This window comes from Vitis vinifera, chromosome 18, assembly GCF_030704535.1.
Source record: "Vitis vinifera cultivar Pinot Noir 40024 chromosome 18, ASM3070453v1".
NCBI lineage: Eukaryota > Viridiplantae > Streptophyta > Magnoliopsida > Vitales > Vitaceae > Vitis > Vitis vinifera.
Window position 1 is genome coordinate 24,328,292 of NC_081822.1, and position 23,624 is coordinate 24,351,915.

A 23,624-nucleotide genomic window follows, 5' to 3' on the forward strand; every position below is an offset into this window, starting at 1 on the left:
GGAGATCAAGAAACAGCTGATCATATCCTCCTTAGTCTTTTGTGAAGCCTCTAAGGAGCAGATGATGTATTTAAGCTGGCTGCTAATGTGGTTTGAGGCCATATCAGGGCTGAAAATAAATTTGGATAAGAGTGAGTTAATTCCAATAGGAGAGGTGAATGATATTGAGGAGTTGGCTCTTGAGCTGGGTTGTAAGGTGGGTGGGCTTTCTTCCTCTTATCTAGGTCTACCATTGGGTACCCCTTTTTAGTCTGTAGTGGTTTGGGATAGTGTAGAAGAGAGGTTTCAAAGAAAATTGGTCATGTGGAAGAGACAATACATCTCCAAAGGAGGAGGGAGGATTACTCTAATTCGAAGTACCTTGTCTAGTTTTCCCATTTATTTTATGTCCTTGTTGTGCATTCCAAGGCCTATTCAATTGAGATTGGAGCAGATTCAGAGGAACTTTCTTCAAGGTGGTGAGGCTCTTGAGCAGAAAACACATCTAGTGTGGTGGGATACAGTTTGCCTTGACAAGAGGAAAGGGGGCTTGGGAGTGAAGAGTATTTCCACTCTTTAATAAGGCTCTTCTGAGCAAGTGGCATTGGCACTATGCTATTGGAAAAGGAGCCCTTAGAAGTGTGTTATTAGTGGGAAGTATGGGGAAAAAGAAAGGGGGTGGTGTACTAGGGAGGTGAGGGAGGGGTTTGGTGTTGGTATGTGGAAAGCTATAAGGAAGGAGTGGGGGCTTGTGAGTAGTAGAATCTCCTACACGGTGGATAATGGACAAAGGGTCAAATTTTGGAAGGACAAGTGGTGTGGGAATGGTCTGTTGTGTAACTCTTTTCCGTCATTATTTTCCTTAGCAAGTTCGAAGAATGCGTGGGTGGAGGATGTGTGGAATTCTTCTATCCTTGGGGAGAGGGGTTGGAGCCCGTCTTTCTCTAGACCCCTCAGTGATTGGGAAGTGGGATGTGCAAAGAGGTTTCTTTCATGCTTGGAGGGGATGAGGGTGTACAGGAACGAGGAAGATAGGGTACTTTGGATATAGAATAAGAATGGCAGGTATACCATGAAATCGTTCTGTATGGCTTTGGAGTCAAGGACTTCAATTTCTTTTCCTTGGAGCAACATATGGAAGGCATGGGTGCATCCTAGAGTTAGTTTCTTTACTTGGGAGGCGACTTGGGGAAAAGTCTTAACTTTGGATCAGGTCCTGAAAAGGGGGTGGACTTTGGCAGATAGATTTTTTTTGTCATGTTAAGGAAGAATCCATAGATCATCTCCTTGTCCATTATGCAACAACAAGAGTCTTGTGGGAGTTGTTGTTTGCCCTTTTTAAGGTGTCGTTGGTTAAAGAAATTCTTTTAGGGTGAGATGGGTCGTTTGTGGCCAAGGAGTGTTGGAAGGTGTGGAAAGCTAGACCATTATGTTTGTTTTGGACAGTGTGGAAAGCAAGAAATAGAATTGCCTTTGAGGGAGAAGTGTTCTATATCCAAAGGCTAAAAAGTTATTTTGTTTCTTGTCTTTGGTTGGAAGCAAGGGGGTGTTTAGATGATGTTCCTCTAACTCTTTTTAGCTTTCTAGATTGGTTGGGCCCTTGGTGAGGGTGGGTTGGTTTTGTTCCTTTTCTTTTGTAACTTTGGTTTATTGTGGTGGTGGTTGGTGGTAGCTGTATACTTTTTGCATACCTTGGGCTGCTATTCTAGCAGCCCTTCTTAATATATTTTTCACTTTATCTATCATCATAAAATAAATAAATAAATAAAAATCCTCCTTCACTGCTTGAGAGTAGTCATGCTGTGGCAACTTGTTTTTGCTCTATTTGGGATCGAATAGGTGATGGACTCCACACTAAGAGCAGCCCTTTTAAGCTAGCATGCATCTTTTGTAGGGAAGAAAAGGAAAAAAGCTGAAAAGCTGCTCCCTTGTGCTTATTTTGGATCATCTAAAAAGAAAGAAATAGGAAAGCTTTTGAAAACAATGAAAAAGGGGACTAAGTTATCAAACATTCCTTCATGTTTACGTTTTGTTTTGGGTGTCTATTTGAGTATACATAGGTTATAGCACTTTGTTCATGTTAGACTTTATTGATTAGTTGAGCTCTAAGTGAGGCAATGAACATTTAATAAATTCTATTTTTGCCTATCAAAAAAAAAAAAAAAATTAATAGAGGTAGCAATTCTAACACTGATTCTATTCTTATTAATGGAACTCCTTTGGGCTTCTTTCAAAGCTCTAGGGGTTTGAAACAAGATGACCCTTTATCTCGCTATGGAAGCTCTTAGTCAGCTATTGAGCAAAGCTAAGCATGGTGGTTTCATTTCTAGTTTTAAGGTGGGAAGAAGGGGTGGAGAGGGGATGATTGTGTCTCACCTCTTGTTTGTCGATGACACCTTGATTTGTTGCGAGGCTAACAATGATCAATTAAGATATTTGAGTCAGGTGTTTATGTGGTACGAGGCAATCTTTAGACTAAAAATTAATTTTGATAAGAGTGAGGTTATTCCTGTGGGGAAGGTTTTTAATGTGGAGAATTTAGCTTCGGTGTTGGGTTGCAAAATAGGGAAGTTGCCCACTTCCTATTTGGATCTTCCTTTCAGAGCCTCGTTTAGATCTTCTAGGGTTTGGTATGCAGTGGAAGAGAGATTAAAAAAAAAAAATTAGCTATGTGGAAGAGACAATACCTTTCCTAGGGGGGAGACTTACTTTGATCAAAAGCACTTTATCAAGTCTTTCGATTTATTTCATGTCTTTATTCATCATCCCAAGAAAGGTTAGCTCAAGGCTTGAAAAGATCCAAAGAGATTTCCTATATGGAGGTGGTGCTCTAAAGGAAAAACCTCATCTAGTGAATTGGAATCTAGTTCGATTAGGCAAGAAGGAGGGGGACCTAGGTATTCGTAACCTTGTAATTCTCAACAAAGCTTTGCTTGGGAAGTGGTGTTGGAGATTTGCCACAAAAAGAGAGTCCTTATGGAAACAAATCATAATAGGGAAGCACAGAGCAGAGGAAGAGGAGTGGTGTTCGAGAGAAGTGAGGGAAAGTTATGGAGTTGGGGAGTGGAAGGCCATCAAAAATTAATGGGAGGGTATAAGGAGTAGATCTCACTTTCAGTTGGGAATGGGAGATGGATCACTTGCTTCTTTTTTGTTCCAAAGCAAGAATGTTGTGGAGTTTGATTTTCACCCTTTTTGGTGTGGAGTGGGTTTTGCATTCCTCAATTAAAAGGAATTTGTTGGATTGGCATGGCTCTTCCGTGGGTAACAAACGGAAGAAAGCGTAGAAGGCTGCTCCCTTGTACTTGTGGTGGACTATTTGGAAGGAAAGGAATAGAAGGGATTTCAATGATGTGGAGCAATCTAATCAAGCAATTAAATCTACACTTTTGTATACTTTTGTGAATTGGGCTAGGATGTATATCGAGGACCACACTCTTTCTATGTTAGATTTTGTAGATTGATTGGGTTCCTAGTAAGGAGAAGGTTTCCTTACCTTTTCGTCTTTACTAGATTTTGTTTGTATGTTTCATGTGTACTTATTTCACCTGTTTTAAGGTGCCTTTAATACATGTCCTCTTTTTGCCTATCAAAAAAAAAAAGTATCCAAATCCCTATCAAATAGAATGCATAGAAGGCACCTCTATTTCAGTGAGTTCTCGTTGTCTAGTAACATTTAATTTTAATATAATTTTGAGCTTGTGATATGTCGTAATGTTTTGCGGCTGAAAGTTGCCCGTTATTCATAGAAGATCATAACCTTTTGCCCAAAGAGTCCTACATGATGGCTAAACCAATACCAATACACTTGAATAGAATGGGAGTAAGAAGATCCTCCATCCAATGAAGAAAATTCCACTAATTAAGAAACCAGAGAAAAAACAATTAAAAATGGTGCTTACTTTGCAGGAATTGGAATAGGAAAGCATGATTGGAACCTTTGATAAAAGGACTACAATAGGGAAAATCTTGCATGATTAAAAGCTTGAGAATTCCCAAATTTGAAAGGACAAAAATGTTTCTTCATGCTAATATTACAGTTCTTCTAGATTCTAGTTGGATGAAGATCATGGATAGGGCAGCAAAGCTTATTTAAGGTTGATTTTGAGCAATCATTATGTGCACTGATATTTTGTCTCGAACAGCTGCCATTACACTCCAAGCATTTGCAAATTACATCTTGCTTAAAATATTTATGCAACAAAATGAAAGCAACTAGCTGCTTTTTTAATACAAAAGTATGTGTGAATAACTATTAAGAAAGAAACATACTAGCATACTTTTTTTGATAGGCACAACATAAATTGTATTAAGAGCGCCCATGAAAGAAGCATACAACTGCCACTCTAATTCAAAGGCTACACTCACTAAACATTCTTAGAGAATGCTTTCACTAATCTTCAATTATTTTTTTTTTTTTTTTGATAAGTAAAAGATATGCATTAAGAAAGGCTGAACGCCGCACAGCATACAGGAAGTATACAAAACAGCATGGGCCTCAGAAAACAAAACAGAGAATCACCTCCCTTTAAGTAGAGGCTATCCACTCTAAAAAGCCTATAAGGGAGAACGCCTCCTCACCTTCATACAATTTGGCCCAACTCCACAAGTTACAAACAAAAGAATTCTTTAACTTTTGAACATTCAAACCCCCCCCCCCCCCCTAAAAGCTAATCTATTCCTCTCCTTCCATACCGTCCAAAAAATACACAACGGAATGGCATCCCATATCTTTTTCCTTTTCTTTCCCACAAACGAGCCCCTCCAACTAGCTAAGACCTCCTTTACAGTTCCTGGAAAAACCCATTTTACATCAACTAAACCAAAGACAATATCTCATAAGGCTCTAACCACTGTACAATATATAAGGATATGATTTACACTTTCTTCTTCACATTCGCACAAGAAACACCGATTTGGAAGTTGAAATCCTCTTCTTTGAAGACTATCCAAAGTTAACACCTTCCCCCATGACGCCTCCCACGCAAAAAAAGCAACTTTAGTTAGCACTCTTGCCACCCAAATGCTTTTATGAGGAAATCCCATAACATCATAATTCGTCAACAAACTGTAAGCTTCCTTAACCCTAAACTGACCACTTCTTCCTTTTCTCCATATAACTGAATCTTCCTCCAAAGAAGGTTTAAAACCCCTCAAAATGTGGAGGAACTCCCCAACCAACTCAATCTCCCAATCATTGAAGTCCCTCAAAAAGTGTAGGTTCTAGTTTCCTTGACCCGAATTTTGATCCCACATTTCCTCAACCGTCAAACTCTGATGCGCAGCCATACCAAAGAGATGAGGGAAACATTGAGCCAATGAAGAGTCTGAGCACCACACATCTGTCCAAAAGCATATCATGTTGCCCTTTCCTACGCGGAATGTCATGTTATCCCAACACCAATCTGATTCTTTCCAAATCTCCTTCCAAACCCCTACACCAACCGCCCCATTTCCCTTTTTAGGCCTCCAATCAAGACCCTCCTGCCCATACTTCACCTTAATCACTTGTCTCCACAAAATATTTTTTTCACATGCATACCTCCATATCCATTTGCCAAGTAAAGCTTTGTTCAACAAAGCTAGCTTTCTAAGGCCTAGCCCACCTTTATCTTTGTCTGTACAAACCACCTCCCATTTAACCAAATGCACTTTTCTCTCCATGTTTCCCCCTCCCCACAGAAAATCCCTTTGCACTTTCTCAATCCTTCTAACAACCACCTTTGGCATTCTGAAAATGGACATTTGGTAGATTGGCATGCTAGCCAATGTACTTTTTATTAAGGTGACTCTTCCTCCTTTAGAAATGTATTGCCGTTTCCAAAGAGCTAGTCTCCTCCTCACTTTTTCCTCCACCCCATCCCATATATAAGGCGCTCTATTTGGGGCCCCTAAAGGAAGACCCAAATACTGAGAAGGTAAAGTCCCCACCCTACAGCCAAGCTCAACAGCCAACTCCTCCACCTCCACCACCTCACCAACTGGAATGACTTCACTCTTGGCTAAGTTAATCCTTAAGCCTGAAGCCGCTTCAAACCAGAATAAAATCCACCCCAAGTAAGTTAGATGATCCTTTCTGGCCTCACAGAAGATAATTGTGTCATCAGCAAAAAACAAGTGAGAGATGTTCAAAGAGGGACCACTTCCACCCCTTATGTTGCATCCTGATAAGAACCCCCCCTCCACAGCTCTCCTGATAAGCACATCAAGCACTTCCATCCCCATGATGAAGAGGTAAGGAGACAACGGATCCCCTTGTCTAAGGCCTTTAGTGCTAGGGAAGAAACCTGCAGGCACTCCATTAACCAACACTGAAAATTTAGCTGACGATAGGCAACTCCACATCCACCCCACCCATTTAGACCCGAATCCCATCTTTTGTAACACCTTCACCAAGAACTTCCAATTGATGCTGTCATAGGCTTTCTCTATATCCAAGTTGCATATAATGCCCTTTTCCTTTTGTTTCTGCCACGTGTCCATCACTTCATTTGCAATTAAAGACGCATCAAGGATTTGTCTTCCCTTCACAAAGGCATTCTGAGAAGTGGATACCACCTTACCAACTACTTTCTTCAATCTGTTAGCTAGCACTTTAGCCAATAACTTGTAAAGCCCCCCCAAGAGACTAATCGGTCTGAAGTCTCTAAGGTCCTCAGCCCCACTTTTCTTGGGAATCAGCACCAAGAAGGTATTGTTGAGACTCTTGAGGAAAAAACTGTGGTCATAGAAGTCTTTGAACATTTCCAAAATCTCCTCTTTAATGAACTCCCAGCAACTTTGCCAAAATGCCATTGTAAAGCCGTCCGGACCAGGGGCTTTATCCCCATTCATCTCCATCAGTGCCACATAGATTTCCTCCTCTGTAAAGGGCCTCTCCAAGGTCTCAGCCTCTTGTTGTTGATCTGGTCTAACCGAAGGCCCCCTATGTCCGCCTTCCACCCCATATCTTCTGAAAGCAAGCTTTGGAACGTACTAGCAATTCCTTCCCTGATTTCCTGCTCCTCTAACAGCCACTCCCCATTGATCTTTATTCTCTCCAACTGATTATTTCTACGGTGAGCGCTTGCCATACGATGAAAAAAGCCCATGTTTCTATCCCCCTCCTTCAACCATATTTCCCTAGAGAGCTGTCTCCAATGAGTCTCTTCCATAATCACCCATTTCCTATAATTATCCTTTGCTTCTTTCTTAAGCTCTGTTTCCTCCACAGTCAGAATTCTCCCACTTTCCTCCCTATCCCAAAACTCCACCTGCTGCAAGGCTAAGGATTTATTGGTCTCCAGTTTCCCAAAGACTTCTCTATTCCAAACTTTCAATTTCTATTTGACTTCCTTCATCTTAGTAGCCAACTTGTAACTACCACTGCCCCTAACCTCAATTCCTTGCCACCAGCTGCACACTAACTCTTTGAAGCCCTCAACCTTAAGCCACATATTTTCAAATCTGAATGGAGTTGGGCCTCGTCTTATCCCTCACCACCCCCCCCCCCCCTAGCATAATTGGGAAATGATCGGAAACCGGATGGGGCAGCCTACATTGACTAATCCCATTGTATTGGTCAGTCCAACTAGGGGAAACAAGGAACCTGTCCAATCTTGCCCAGACCTGATTGTTTTGTCCCCCATTCCAAGTAAATTCTCCCCCTTGAAGTGGGAGATCCATCAGCCCCAGATCATCCACTATTTCCGCAAATTTCCTCATTGCTGAATTCATTCTCCTCTGGCTGCTCCTTTCCCTCGGAAACAAGGTTATATTAAAGTCCCCCCCTATACACCAAGGGTCTTCCCACAGCCCTCTAATCGCCCCCAACTCATCCCATAAAGCCTCCCTTTCCATCTTGGAGAACAAACCGTACACTCCCGTAAAAATCCAAATCGCCCCATTTTCTATATTCCGGAATCTACAAGATAAGGTAAACTGGCCCTCTTCCCAATCTAGAACCTCCAGGGACCTTTTATCCCAGCACATCAGAATTCCTCCTGAAGCTCCTTCCGCATTCACAGCCTTCCACTCTAGGAATCTGCCGGAGCCTATGCTTCTCGCAATGTTATCCGACATCGCTTGAATTTTAGTCTCCTGAATACAGATTACGTCCACCCTCTGATTCCTTAAAAACGTCTTAATTACTTTTCTTTTAGAGCTTTCATTTGCTCCCCTCACATTCCAACTCAGAATTTTCATCTTCATTGGACAATCACAATCTGGCGCCCTTTGCCCTGTACCAAGCCTTTCTGTTTAATCCCCCCCTCATAATTAATGGAGCATTCCAGTCTTTTTAATTCCCTTTCAAACTTAGATTTTTCCAATAGCTCTTTACTATGGATTTTCTCCCTTCTCTTTCTGATTTGAAACAGAAACTTCAGTATTTCCTTCTCCAATCCCTCCGTGGGGAATCCCAGGAATTGACTAAATTTTGCCAGATCACTCTCCTCCCATTTATCCTCCTGCATTCCTCTCTCTGTTTGGGTATCGTATATGGCACCGACCTCAAGAGTCCCCCTTCCCGTATCACTGCTACTTTCCTTTGCTCCCACCTCCCTGCATCCATTGCTCCTCTCAACACAGCCCTCATATGTCGTTAGCCACATTGAATTGTCAACCCGAACTCCCTCATTCCAATCCCCAGAATGACCGAAAGACTCCACTCCCGGAGTCCGATCAAAATTAAAAGAGTTGAGATGAGAAATCCCCAGAACCCTTTTCCCCCAAGACCACAACCCATTTCCATACCTCATTGATTCCTCTTCAAGTGCCTTATCCGTCTCTGATATCCTAACCAAGCCATTTAACTTCCTCAAGTCCTCAGTCTCCCACGCAACAAAAGGCTCTGGCGCATGAGTCTTACCTGGATCAGGCCCCGTCAACATTAAGTCCTTCTTCTGAGAGATATTATAGTCTTGGCCTGCTGATGAAGAAGATGGGCCCTCCCTTGTATTTACACTTCTAACGGACTGTGGACCATATCCCTTTGAACTTAGGCCTTTGCTTGATGTCGAGACTGGGCCTATAGTGGAACAGCCCACCTCATCGGGCCTACACGACGGGCCTGCATCTGGACTTAAAGCCACCCCTTTCATCTTTAATCCCATTATCCCACTCTTCAGCCCAAGCCCAACGTCCCCTTTTAACACCTTTGGGCTGACATTTGGGCTTAAAGGGTGGACTGCACCAAATTGAGTCCAAGACGGGAATATTGGGCCTCGGCCTTCATTGGATACAACCCGACCCCCAACAGCCCTCTGCCCACCCGTCCCATCACCTGACGGATGCAGGTCCTCGAGCCTCACGCTCACCCACCCCTTTGTCACTCGCTTCTCCGCGCGTGAGGACTCCTCACCCCTAACCTCGCTTCTACAACGGCCGTCTGCTTGTCTGGAAGACCTCCTTATCACCGGACGGCATTCCCACCATAATGCTATCTCATAGACCTCCTCTTCCACTTCGACTTCCAAAACACTCGGACGAGCATCACCTCTTCCCCTCACTAAGATTCTGGCCCACTGTAGCTCGCCCAACAACTTTGTTTGTTCGTCGGCTGTGATAAAGCCACCGCATTCGTCCCCCACCTTCTTCAAAATCTCTGGGCTCCAAAACGAGACTGGAAGTCCAAATAATCTCACCCAAATCTCCTTTGCCTTCTCCTCCTCTGTCCAGCACCCACTCCTCGGACTCCAAAAATCCAGCCCTACCTGGACTCCTTCCATCGTGCGATTCCCAGAAGAAACAACACGACGCGCCTCTTCCAAGTCTTCAAAGTCCAGTAGAACCCTTCCCTTTTCCATTTTAGCCAACCCTAAGCTACCTTTAAGCTCCCACGATTTTGCCCAACGCTGTCCCAGCTTCTCAAGATCATCCTCTTCCCCTACGTTACCCCTCCTGCTCGCCACAACGCAGTGTTCCAACTTCTTCAACAATCCCATCGATTCCTCTCTTTTGACCTTCACTGCGATCGTGTTTGGATTGCCCAACAAAGCACGTTTTGCTATTGTTGCGTATGAACTCCCCCCAGCAATTTTCCCCATAGCCTTTCCTTCCTGGGTTTTTGATTTACTAACAAAAGCACCTATCACCTCTTTAATCTTGTCCGCCATGGTCATCCACCCCCGCTTTTCCTTTCTGCCTCTCGGGACGAAGATGCAGAAGTGTTTCCTCCCAAGATCGTAGACCCCTAGCCGGATATACTCCCCCGCGTTGTTTATCCCTCGTGACATAGAGAATGTTCGGCCCTGTTCCTTCCACTCCCTTCCCCATCCTGTTTCTTTCTCATCCATAATACAGAGGTTCAGACCTTCCAAGAACAATCCTAGACTGTCCGAACCCAAACGAACCCATGACGCAACCCCTCCCTTCTTCTCCACAATGAGGACTTGGAGTTTTCCTTTCCTCTCGTCCCCAATAATCTCAAACTCCTTTGATTCCACGCTGAATTTGCATTCCTTCCTTCTGCGTCGCGGCGCCGATCCTTCATCCCCCTCCTCACCATTGCACACTCCTGCGCACTCTCTCTCACCTTCTTTCGCTCTCTCTCTCTCTCCCATCTCTGGCCCAGTCTTTCTCAGCTTACATACCATATCAGCATACAATACAATTCCTACATACTAATCTTCAATTATGATCCATAAGTGTTGTTCCAATTCCCAATTGTCCTAGATTATCCAAAGAGCATCCATCAAAATTCAACTTCACTCAACTCATTGGAGGAGGCATCAAAAATAATAATGTGGATGGTGTAAAAAACTAGCAACAACAAAGCTCCATAGGGTTAAACAAGAGGATAAACAAGTGGGCTTTTCGTATATCAAAAATAATAAACTTGAGAAGCAATTAGAAAATATTATGAAGCTTCTTTCAAAGATGAGCCATGGTCAAAGGTATTTTTGTTTTTTTTTTTTTTTTCAAATCAGAAACAAACATGTTATTATCATGATTAGGTACAAAGAAAGATGAGAAATCCCCTTGCCCCAAGCACAATGACTACATAACTCAAGTCAAAAAGTAGGAAAAACCATCTACTCTAGATATTGTACGTCAACAATTTGGCGTAGCCATCCATCAAACCTCCACCTCCCCTTATTTACCCAATATAGCACTATTGTAGAATCCCCTTCTACTAGAAAGTTGAAACTTTTTAGTCCTTCCATTAATGCTAAAATCTCCATCTCAAAGGCTACACTCGCTAAACAATCTTAGAGAATGCTTTCACTAATCTTCAATTATGATCCATAAGTGTTGCTCCAATTCCCAATTGTCCTACGTTATCTAAAGAGCATGAACTCATCGGAGGAGGCATCCATATAAGGAATATCCCCTCAACCAACCTAGTAGATCTGCTTACCATATTCCAATCAAGCAGTATAATGCTCAAATGGGCACCCACAAATGAAGCACTAGCAGAAGCCCAAAGAGAGGAGGATAAATAGATTACATCCCACATAACCTCCTAAGCATTCCATTTGTCCTAAAAAAATTCTCGCATTCCTCCCCCATCATATGGTTTAAAGTACCATGAGAATAGCAATACCCCATAGTGACTTCCCTTTAGGAAGACCTCCAAAACCCCGGCAAGCCATAGTCAACATCTCCACCACACTTTCTAGTGGAATCTAATCGATCCCTACAAGTCTAAACAACTTAATCCATAACGTCAGTGCCAGTGTTTTCAAAGGCATTTTCGAAATATGCCTCAGGGCGTGCCTTGAAGCAAGGTAGGTCCCAAATGCGCCAAGGCATTGTGAAAAAAGCATAACTCCCAAAAGCATTCGCCTTTTGAATATAAGGCAAACATAAGGTGCACTTTGGTACATCCTTACCCAAACAAATTTCTAAGAAAATAACTTTTCAAGGCTTGATCTGATTGCTCCTCATTGTTGAAAGACTTTCGATTCCTTTCTTTCCATATAGTCCAAAAGATGCACAATGGAGTTGCTCTCTAAACCTTCTTACATCTTTTACCCATAAAGAGAGAAAAAAAATGATATGAAAACCAAATTAATACAAGAATCTCTCGACCTTGGCACTTTATAAAGGCTTGGAAATTACACAAAAAGGGTGGTCACCCCACCAAATATCTTCCCACAATCGAATTTTAGTGCCATCACCCACTGAATAGTGAATGAAGTGAGAGAAGACAAGGAAGACTTGAGTGATGGACTTCCAAGGACATCAATGACGTCATCTCAAGGTGTCTCACTTACTTTTCACTGATGATACTTTGGTTTTCTATGGGGCTTCCAAGGATCAATTGTTGTATTTAAGTTGGATTTTAATGTGGTTTGAGGCCATGTCGGGGTTGAGAATTAATTTGGACAAAAGTGAGCTAACTCTAGTGGGTAGTGTGGAAAACGCGAAGGCTTTGGCTGCAGATCTTGGGTGTAAGGTTGGAAGTCTTACATCCACTTATTTGGGTTTGCCATTAGGTGCGCCTCTTAGATCGGTGGCTGTCTGGGATGGAGTGAAGGAGAGAATGCGGAAGAAATTGGCTAGATGGAAGAGCCAATACATCTCCAAAGGAGGAAGGATCACTTTGATTCGGAGTACTTTGGCGAGTATGCCTATTTACTACATGTCTATGCTCTCTATGCCTAGAAAGGTCAGATTAAGGTTAGAGCAGATTCAGAGGGATTTTTTGTGGGGAGGCAGGGCCCTTGAGCAGAAACCTCATCTTGTTCGGTGGGGTTTGGTTTGCCTAGATAAGAGCAAAGGGGGTTTGGGGGTAAAGTGTCTTCCTACCCTCAATAAGGCACTTTTGTGTACATGGAGCTGGAGATTTGCAATTGAGAGAGGCTTTTTGGAATCAAGTGATTAGGGGAAAATATGGGGAGGAGTAAGGGGGTTGGTGTTTTAAGGAAGTGAGGAGTGGGTATGGTGTGGGGTTGTAGAAAACTCTTAGGAAGGAATGGAGTGTTGTAAGCAGTAGCCTCTTTTTTGTAGTGGGAAATGGGAAAAGGGCGAAATTCTAGAAAGATAAATGGTGAGGGGATGAACCTCTTTGTGTTTCTTTTCCCTCTTTATTTTCTTTGGCTGTCGTCAAGGATGCTTGAGTCAAAGATGTGCGGTGTTCCAATGAGGGTGGGGGGAGTTGGAGCCCGCTTTTCTCCGGACCGTTTAATGATTGGGAGATGGATGAGGTATGCAGATTCTTTTTGGGCCTTAATGGGAAGAGAGTCCAGCAAGCAGTGGAAGATAGGGTGATTTGGAGAGAGACTAAATGTGGGAAGTTTTCTATTAAGTCTCTCTACAAATCATTAGTTTCAGGCCCTCCAGCCCCCTTCGTCGGCCATTTGGAAAGTTTACATGCAGCCTAGAGTGAGTTTTTTTGGGTGGGAAGCAACATGGAGAAAGGCTCTTACCTTGGATCAACTTCAAAAGAGAGGATGGTCTTTAGCGAACAGATGTTACCTTTGTCAAAGGCACAAAAAATCAATAGATCACATTCTCCTCCACTGTGACAAGGCAAAGACTCTTTGGACGTTGCTTTGCTCTCTTTTCAGGGTGCAGTGGGTGCTGCCAGCCACTATTAAGGCAACGCTTCTGGGTTGGGACGGGTCTTTTGTGGGAAAAAAAAGGAAGGGTGTTTGGAGAGCAAGCCCTTTGTGTCTTTTTTGGACAGTTTGGAAGGCAAGGAACAAAATTGCCTTTGAGGAAGAAGAGTTGTCTATCCAAAGACTTAAGAATTCTTTTATATATTTCCTTTGGTCGGAGACGAAACTGTTTATAAAAGATGGTCCTTCGACTTTAGTTGATTTTATTGATTGGGTGGGAACCCGTTGAGGGTGTGGGTCGGGCTGCTCCTCTGTCCTTGGCTTCCAGCAAGGGTGTGGGGGGTGTTTTCTTCCTTGTAATCTTTAAGCCACTGCTTTGGTGGTTTTTTAATACAATTTTTCTTTACTTATAAAAAAAAACAATCATATTGACATCCCATTCATTAAAACTTGGTCCATAGATACTTATAATAATCATGTGCCATAAAGGGTTGCTCTCCCTAGGGAACCTCCATAGCCACTTAACCTAAGAGGGCCCTATTCCTCAAGGCTATCTGACCTATACCCAAACCCCCTTCACTCTTTAGCTTGCACACTTGATATCAATCCATAAGATAATCATCCCTCCCTTCCCTAATGCTAAACCACAAAAAGTCCCTTTGCAATTTCTCAATTCTATTAGCCACTTCGGTTGGAGGCTTAAAAACAAACAAAAAAATATGAGGGAATGTAGGACAAGCACAACTACACTAGGGTTATTCTACCACTTAGAGACAAGTAATCCTTCTTTCAACCATCCAACTACTAAGATATTCCATCCATAATTGGATCCCGAAAAAAGACAGCTCAAGGATTCCCCACCAAAGGAAGACCTATATAAGAGAAAGGTTAAGAAAAAACTTTACATTCTAAAATAGAAACCAAATCAAGAAGTTAGTCTTCACTAATGTTAATTCCTAGTAGGGTACTCTCATCTAGATTTATCTTTAATCCTAAAATGTATCCAAACACCAACAAAATGATCTTAAGACACTATAACTCATTTGAACAAACTCTTGAAAAGAAAATGTTGTCATCAATGAACCGTAGATGAATCACCCTCGTTCTCCTTCTACCCACAAAAAATCCCTCAAAGATACCACATTACTCCACTCCGAGCATTAATCTACTAAACACGCCCACCACAATAATAAAGAGAAAAAGAGAAAACCCATCACCCTATCTTAAATCCCTTTAAGCCTTAATCCATCCTTTAGCACACCCGTTTATTAATATTAAAAAACTTAAGATGATAAACAACCACGAATCCAAGATCTCCATCTTTGTCTAGAGCATTTTCTTTCTAAAGCATGATCTACAAACTCCCAATCCACATAATTATAAACTTTTTCAAAGTCAATCTTAAAGGTAAAACCCCCTTCTCCCACATGTCTTTTCTCATCTACCCTACATTGCTACTAATATTGCATCCAAAATTTGTCTACCCTCAACAAAGGCTACCTGTAAAGGATGTGTGGTTAAAGGTTGAATGTTGCTTCTCAAAACATCCAAGGTGGAATCTCAGCCACTTCATGAATTAGTGTCATTGTCTTTTGGAGCCATCCATTTCATAATATTTCAAACACCATGTTGGTAGTAGCTTTTCAGAAAACAGATTTATAGCAAGGGTTTTAGAATGTTTCTATTCTAGAATCCTGGATACTCCAAGCAACCCTTGTTGCCATAGAAGCTCAAGAAAATCTGGTTAATATGTTAACTAAATTTGTTGAGATGAGAAATACTAGTCTCTTCAATGGACAAGAACATATTTGGTAGATCTCTTGACATGGGTAGGATGTCAATTAAAAGGCTGCTTCTATTATCATTCTAGCTTGAATGAAAAAGTGCCTTTATTGCATGCAAGTTGTACCCTATGTCAGTTACCACGTCTGAATAATCCATTCACTTGCATGGGTTATTGACAAAAGAAAGTTGGGAAAGGATTGCTTTGCGTTTTAGTAGATAATGGAAGGTTACTGAAACTCAAGGTTGAGTTTCCTCCAAATTAGGGGAAATTGATGAGAAGGAATCTTCAAGGTGTATTCAAGAAAAGGAAGAAAGGGAAGAAAAAGAAATCTTTCATATTTTTAGTTCGTTTAGATTTATAATTAGTAAGTAATCGTTATTTGAGTCTCATTTAGAATTTGGGAATTCATTTCATTAAAACTTTCTTCTTAAAGAAGTCTAGATATTTCTAAACTTTTTTTTTTTTTTCAATAAAAGGTCCATTTTACTAATGTTTCTATGAGTCATTTTTACAATCTATAAAATCTTCTTTGTTAAAAACTCTTATTACAAGAAGTTCCTACAAAGATTTAAGTTTTTAATTCTAAAAGGGAAATTTTCTATTTTCTTTAATCTATTATTTAGAAGATTTAAGATCTTTACAAAAGAAATATTCTATTAAGTTTCTATATAGGTTAGATTTCCTTTTTTGTAGTTTTATCGAGTTTTTCTTCTTAATACCTTATCTAGTCCACCTATTTGATTATAGACAACCACCCTAGGATTGTCCTACATTATTTTGTTGATTTTGTAACCACATTCAATCATGCAATTACTCTTACTCTTTATAATACAGTTTTAACTTATTTTATATTTGTGTGTGTACATATATAGAGGGAGGGAGGGAGGGAGGGAGAGAGAGAGGGAGGTAGAATCTTTATCCTTCCCTATGCATGCTAATGCCTTGGTAACGAAATGTTTGTGTCTGATCAAAAAGTGAGTGAGGACATGAGTCTTTCAAGGTCCTCAATCTCCACATTAGTGAAGTTATGACAGAAGTTAAGGTTCCAAGAAAAAAAAGTGTTATTAATGTCCTTAATCTACATAAGGTTACTATTGCACTCCAGCAATCTTCTACCACAAAGAAGGATGAAATAGAGATATTCTTCATTCTAAGCCTCAACTACTAGGGCTTCGCTACACAAATATTCTCTCACCATTCAACTCTATTGTGGGTCATATGATCCTTATCCCCTTCTACTTGCTTATGGCACCTTCACCTTGAGTCAAATCACCTATTATGGGTGCATTCCTAAACATTGTCAAACATGAAGGAACCATGCTGGTTTCTTTCATCTTGTCCTCAGTTGGCGCCACATCAAACAAATGCAACCATTTCTTATTCTACCTTTTATCACCTCTCATATATCACTTGTATTATCACTCAACCACCTTAACATCCACATTTCACCTACAAATATATTTTGAAAATATTTCTTTATTTACCAACATTTTAAGTCACACTGCAAAGATGGCCTTATCGGGTAGCCATCCCAAAAAATTTTCCTTCAATTTACAGGGTATTTTAAAATAACACAACAATGTAGAAGCCATCATGCCTAGATTTTATAGAAAATGTGGACTTTCTCCCTTTCATCCAATACGCCTTTGTTCTATAGATAATGTCTTTCCCCTCATGTATAATGAACTAAATAATGAAGAAAGCAATAATGCTCATTTCCAGGAATCTCCAAGTATCAACTTTCAGTAATCCTTCATTTTTTTTCTTACAAGATAAATCTTTTGTTTTTATTCCCAGTATTATAAAATGCCTAAGGTTATCATAATGGAGGTAAAACAAAAACTCAATCTCAAAAAGACCCCTTTGCAAGTGCTTAGGAACACATTATTTACCATTTCATAACAGTTTAAAACAAGTAATGCTAGAGAGAATTGTTACCTTGACTTCATATGCAGAAATAGTACTGCGTATCATTCCTGCAACTTCATCAAGAGAATGACTAGAATACTTCCCATCTCCAACTTTTTCCTCAGTTTTACTTGCAGAAGTATTAATATTTGATTCCGCAGAAACTTGGGAAGACTGAAATGGAAGAAGAAACACATTCAAAATGAAGGCAATACTTGACCTTATACAAAAGAAATAAATGTTTTCTTTTTTTAAATGCAGATCTTCTAATCATAGTTTATCTCATATCTCATACTGGAAAATATAATTTCATTGTCGTTTGTATCTCATAGAATTTATATGGAAAATAAATATCTCAGCATACCTTAGCAAACTTCCCACTGAAAACAGAAAGTGCTACTTTCCAGAAAGCTGGTATGTGATGGATAAGAACAGCAGTTAGCCTGCGGATATACTTTCCTCTAAGAGCATCAACTTCTTCACTTGTCAAGCCTACTTGTGGTGAATCTACCAGCAGATTGGTGTTTCCAGGAGTCAGAGAATAGTCCACCTCTGACTGATGCAGAAACATGAGAGCAAAGGTAAATTTCATTATTCACTACCAGCCTTTGGTTAGTTCTCATATCATTACAAGATGATCTTTCTTAATGATTGCACTTACAGATTGATTTGAATCTTGTTGAATTTGCCTCCACTTTGCATCAGAAAGAGCTCTTTCACGAATCCCATCATGCAAAGTTTCCATCCTTGATTCATGATCTAAGGTGCATTTTTCAAGCAAACCTCGAATTCTATGATTCTGTCAAAGAGATGAACATAATGAACTCAACAACTTTACCTTCAAATCATTATACCAAGGGGGGATTTTCACCAGAAGAGGTTAAGCCTTGTCTGTTGAGAAAAACTTTTAACTTTCATTTAGAAATGGCAGGCATTTAGTCGTTAGTAGAGTTAGAAGGTGAAGATGGTATTCAATCTCAAAAAGAGAACTGAACCTAGATCAGTGGTATTAGCTCCAACAGATATTACCAGTCAAGCTGCTGAATTCCTCAAAACTTGATGAATATGTTGAGTATAATAAAAACAAATCTAATACCACATTAATTATTGGGTTCCCTGGAAGCAAATCAGTAGCACAACCTAGATGAGACTTTGCTAACCTGTATATTTAAATAATGCCATACAGGATCTGACTCAGGTTCGAGCTCCAGCAACAACCTCACAGTGTTTTCAAGCTACATAACGCATAAAATTTATTAGTAATAGAACAAAAATAGAGGCCGTAACTAGCTAGATAGCCACCTTTCAATATTAAAAATAATATAGGGACAGTGCTCTATACCAAGCAATGCATGGCTGATGGTATGTGCAGGCACATGCTTATAATTCATGAATACATGGTCAAAATTTTAAGACAAAAAAATAGAAGGGCCTTCAAATTCCTATCAAAGAAAAAAAGAAAAGGACCTTCTAAATGACAATGTAGCAGAGTAACTATGAAGTAACCATGGCCATGAACTTGTATTCTGTTGTTCATGTTCCTTAATTTGTACTGGGTAAAACTAGTTTGTCCTCACATATAGGCATAATATCAGGTAACTACTATTCATTGTGTACTATTTTCATCCTTTAACCACTTTCAAAATATAAACCTAAATAAAAACAGGAATTCCTCAATTTCTAAATTTTAACCATAATCACTCAAGAAGAGAGGGATTTTTTTAAATAGGTGGAGGAGAGAGATTAAGAACACTTTTATGACTTCCTGTTCAGCATATAGCATACTGTTCAAAGATACAAAATAACTTTATGAATCAATATTTAAAATAATAATAATAACAATCATCTTACATCAGTTAGGTCAATTTGTGGATCTTCCATTGACTTGTAAAGCATGCCTTTGAACTCATGCATTACTTTTTCAACCTCCTCAAGAACACGTTTTAATATTTCCACCTGAAAATGAATTATCACCATATAATTAATTAAGTAGGAACATAGGAAACAAGGGTCAATGGTATTTTTTCTACTCAACTACTTCAGATCAACTGTCATTCCATATGAGTCTCAATAAGAAACATTCAAAATGATATCAAAGCATATTACAAATAATCTGATAAACCAGACAAACCTAAATATCTCAAGAAACAATTGCTGTTTCTGACATGGATCTTTGGGATAAGAGAAGAATTTTATTCTTTTTTCTTTTTTTTTTTTCTGATAAGCACAAAGAAAATATATATGCATATATATATATATATAATGTATAAGGTATAAAAAGAGAAGCTACAAAGAGCTACAACAAGGACACACCAAAGTACAAAGGGTACCAAGCAAAAAATAGAAAAATAAAAGCGCAAATCCTTCTCAAGTCTACTTTGAACCTAATCAATCAAAAAAATCCAACATAGACATAGATGACTTTCTTGTGCAATGTCCAACACAATCCAAAAAACTGCACATAAAAAAGGATCTGACTGATCCTTCCGAAATTTCCACACTTCCAAATGCCCTCCAAATTCTCTCCTGCCAGATTGTTCAAAAAAAACACAAAGAGGCAGCTAACCACACTTTCTTCACCTCTTCCCAACAAAGTGCCTGTTCCAGCTTAACAACATTGGTCTTATTGAAATCACCCAATCAAATCCCAAATAAAGAAAAAATCCGCTACCACAAGATTCCGGCTAATATGCAATGTAAAAAAATGTGATCAACGGATTCTTCATCCCTTTTACACATATCACATCTGTTCATTAAGGACACTCTTCTCCTCTTCAACTAGTCCAAAATCAATATTCCTCTGCACATGGCTTCCCATGAAAAAAATCATTGTTGTCAAAGATCTAAGAGTTCCAAGAACTAAGAGTTCCAAGAACCTCTAGCTAGGAAAGACTCTGAATCCCCTGATGCAAAAAATGAGTAGAATGTTGTAACTAAGAACTTCTCACTCTTCGAATCTAACTAGGCCATCCTATCCTCAATGTCCTAAATCAACACTTGCTTTTGAAGTTTTTGCAAAAGGGCCTCCATCTTCGCTGACTCTCAATCATGGAACTCTCTAAGAAAGCATTGGCTTCAATGACCGGCTGCCCTCCTGCTCCCACATATATGCTACCTATTCATCTTTGGAGCTTGCTAAGGTGAATAGTGTGGGGAAAGATTCTCTTAGCAATGACTCACCATACCACCTATCGAACCAAACTTTCCTCTCCTCCCATCCCCACAATAAAGTGAATTCTCTTTTTAAAAGCCTCCCAATTTCTCCTAATGGCCTTCCACAGCCCTACTTTGAAACCTTCCCTTATCACCCCAGAACACTAATCTCCTCATTCCCCGAATTTCCCAATACTAATATGATTCGTGGGGACTCTTGTTCTAAGGCAAACCTCCAACCCTACTTGTCCAAGAGAGCAATATTGAGACCAAAAGGATTCTTGATGCCAAGATCCACTTCTTTTCTAGCCCTACACACTATTGACTCCTTGACCAAATGATGATTTTTCTCTAGAGCTCCACCCCTCTATAGGAAGTCTCTTTCAATCTTTTCTAGCCTTAAGATTACCTTTCTCAAAATCACCAACAAGGACATCCAATAGATCAGCAAGCTAGAAATAGTACTTCTAATTAGAGCAAGTCTTCCCCCTTCTAACAAACACTATCTCTTCTACATGGTCAACTTTTTTGAAATATCCCATCTATTACATCCCATACCGCTACTTATTTAAATTTGGCACCTATAGAAGTCCCAACTATCTAGAAGGAAGCCTCTCTATCTAACAACCAACTCAAACACCAACACTTCCAAATTATCCACCCTCCCAACCGAGATAAGGTCACTCTTCTCCAAATCAATTTTTGAGCCTAGAAAAATATTTAATGAAACTCAAAGAAATATAATAAACTATCATGGTGAAGGGGGAAATTAAATTCCTAATTTATTTGCTTTTTCTCTTTTTCTTTTCCTTTTTTTTTTTTCTTTTTGGTCTTTAGGAGTGAATGATTAAAAGGGGAGTGGGGGACAAGAAGTCTTAGATTCCAGTGGAAAATAAAAACATTGCAACAAGGAAAGAATTTCTCTGAAAAACAACAACAGCTAAAAACAAATTAAATCGCTCTCAAAAATTGCAATATAACCTTTGACTAAACCTGTGAACTAACTTTACTCAGAGACCCACTAAAATAGGTGAGCTTTGTCTTTGGATTCAATAATCAAAACATTAGAGATGCCACTCTCAAAAGTAGCATTTTCCCAATCCATGTGCTCCAGTGAAGAAGGAAAAACCTTTCAGAGCATCTTCCCTTTGGATCCAAAGCCTTAATGCACACCATCCAGGAAGAGCTCATGTACAGGTCCTATAATGCCCATGGAAACCCAAACCAAGAGTAAACATGGGACCATAAAAAATAGCAAACTAACAATGAAGTGACGTAGAGGGCTGTGTGTGTATTGTCTGAGTGCATTAGTTAGTTTGGTCATAAAGAACATGCACATATATGGATAGAAATACACAGATGATAGAGCATCCTACTGCCCACAGACATGCACACACATTTGTTTTCGTGTGGATGGGTGTGCATGCACATGTGCATGAGCGCATTGATGAAGAGCATCATTAGTAAGGCCAGCCTCCATGTTGAGTTGGGGGAAAAGAACCCTCTGATCCACAAAAGGCACCCAAGAAGAAAATGAAAAAAGGAACTCCTAGGTTACAGTTACTATGCCACAAGAGATGCTATCCAGCTACATGTAATAAGGAAAGTTAGAAAATAAAGATGTCATATGATATAGCAGTGTGACTATACACACCCACATAAATGCAGATAATTAAATTTAAAAAAAAGGAAAACATCTGAAATTGGTCACGTTCAGCCCAATGGCTAATTAACCACATTTTTCTTCATCATTTTATGATAAAAATAAAAATTAAATACAATCATTCATATAACATCTATCAACCACATAACCTCCACTTTTTAGAATTAAAGAACATATCCTTAATTACAAGTAACCATATTAAACTTTTCTTTTTCTCCTTGTAGTTATAAATTTCTGCCTAGGTAAATGTGTCCTGATTCTAAGTGAAGATTCAAGAAATTACAACTTATAAGTTATAACCATGCACAAATAGATGCAATCACCCAGTGGTACCATAAAAAACCTGTTACCTTATGTAATTGTTTATAAGATCAGATCCAGATCCCAGGATGGATTCTTTAAGAAGAAAAAGAATTATGACAATTTGATATTTTAATGCATGAATAATGTTAATAGAGACTATAATAAAGGCATGTTCACAGATATTTCATAAACATTTTCAGCACTACATCCTTCTGATTGTGAAATGATAAATAGAGTTGGAGTAAGTGAAGATGAGAAAATGTGACACATAACAAGGATGAAGAACTATGTAAGAGAACATTGGTGCAAAGCCACCTTGAGTTGCAAAGATATCTAAGAGTTAATTCAACAAATAGTGCACATGATGCTTCAAAATAAAACAGCATATGATCTTACAAAAAATAGATAGAATGAAATAAGAAGCAGTTCAATATGAATTCCAGTACATGAGAAGGCAGAGCGATTGACTTCGCTTTCCTGTATTCCCTAACCGCCAGGTCATATTCACCCTTACTAATACTCCCACGAATTGAACTAGGCAAGTTGAATAGCGTTCGGAATCTTTGAAGCATTCCTTGCACAGATCTGATCTTCTCAGTTTGAGCCTACAACAGCATTGTTGAAAAAATAAATGAAACAAATTGATCCACATAGCATATCTATACAATTACAACAAATCCAACAATTAAACAGGCCTGAACTTCCAACAAATCCAAAATGTAAATCACACCAACCTGTCTCTCAAATAGAGGCTCAAAGGCACGATTAGCCAGAGAGCTGACTCCCTGAATACAATTAAACAAGTGAGAAGTTCCTGAACCTTCAGGGTCTTCTTCAATCCTTTTCAATTTTGACTGTATATCTATACAAACAAATAAATAAAATTTTAGTGGGGAAGAGAACCCTCATAATTAAGCAACACATAATTATAGTCCACAACTAGAAGACTGACAAGCTTTACACAGAAAGAGCAATGGTGTAAGAAAATGTCAACCCAAAAGGCTCAAGCTTTCAGGCAGCAATCAATAAGAGTGCCAGAAATCTATGCAAGATGACAAGGTGGCATACCATCTATGGTAGTTTTGCATGAGACAAAGCAATCAAAATTTTCTTTAACCAATTGTTTTTTTTGTTGAGTCCGTCCTTTGAGATCTGTTTTTAAAGCAAGAGCACCAGCCTCTAGGTCCGCAGCACTTGTTTCTTGGTGTATCCGGGATAAAAACATCTTTGCATCAAATTTCTCGGAGAAATACAACAACTTTTCTGCAAAAATTACATACAAGTGTGGTTAACCATGATAATTGTAAAAAAGTAAAAAATAAAAAACAGCAAAAAATACCACCTTAAA

The 23,624-nt window shown here is 39.6% G+C and overlaps 1 protein-coding gene across 1 annotated transcript in view; it reads right to left on the reverse strand.

Annotated features, from left to right (window-relative positions):
* LOC100241808 (exocyst complex component SEC5A) overlaps window positions 1–23,624 on the reverse strand; it is a 58,006-nt gene that overhangs the window by 18,537 nt on the left and 15,845 nt on the right. Inside the window, 8 exon segments of the mRNA XM_002268989.5 lie at window positions 17,188–17,331; window positions 17,522–17,713; window positions 17,819–17,956; window positions 18,318–18,392; window positions 19,009–19,113; window positions 22,723–22,881; window positions 23,011–23,138; window positions 23,345–23,539. Of these exon segments, the coding sequence (XP_002269025.4) occupies window positions 17,188–17,331; window positions 17,522–17,713; window positions 17,819–17,956; window positions 18,318–18,392; window positions 19,009–19,113; window positions 22,723–22,881; window positions 23,011–23,138; window positions 23,345–23,539 (1,136 nt within the window).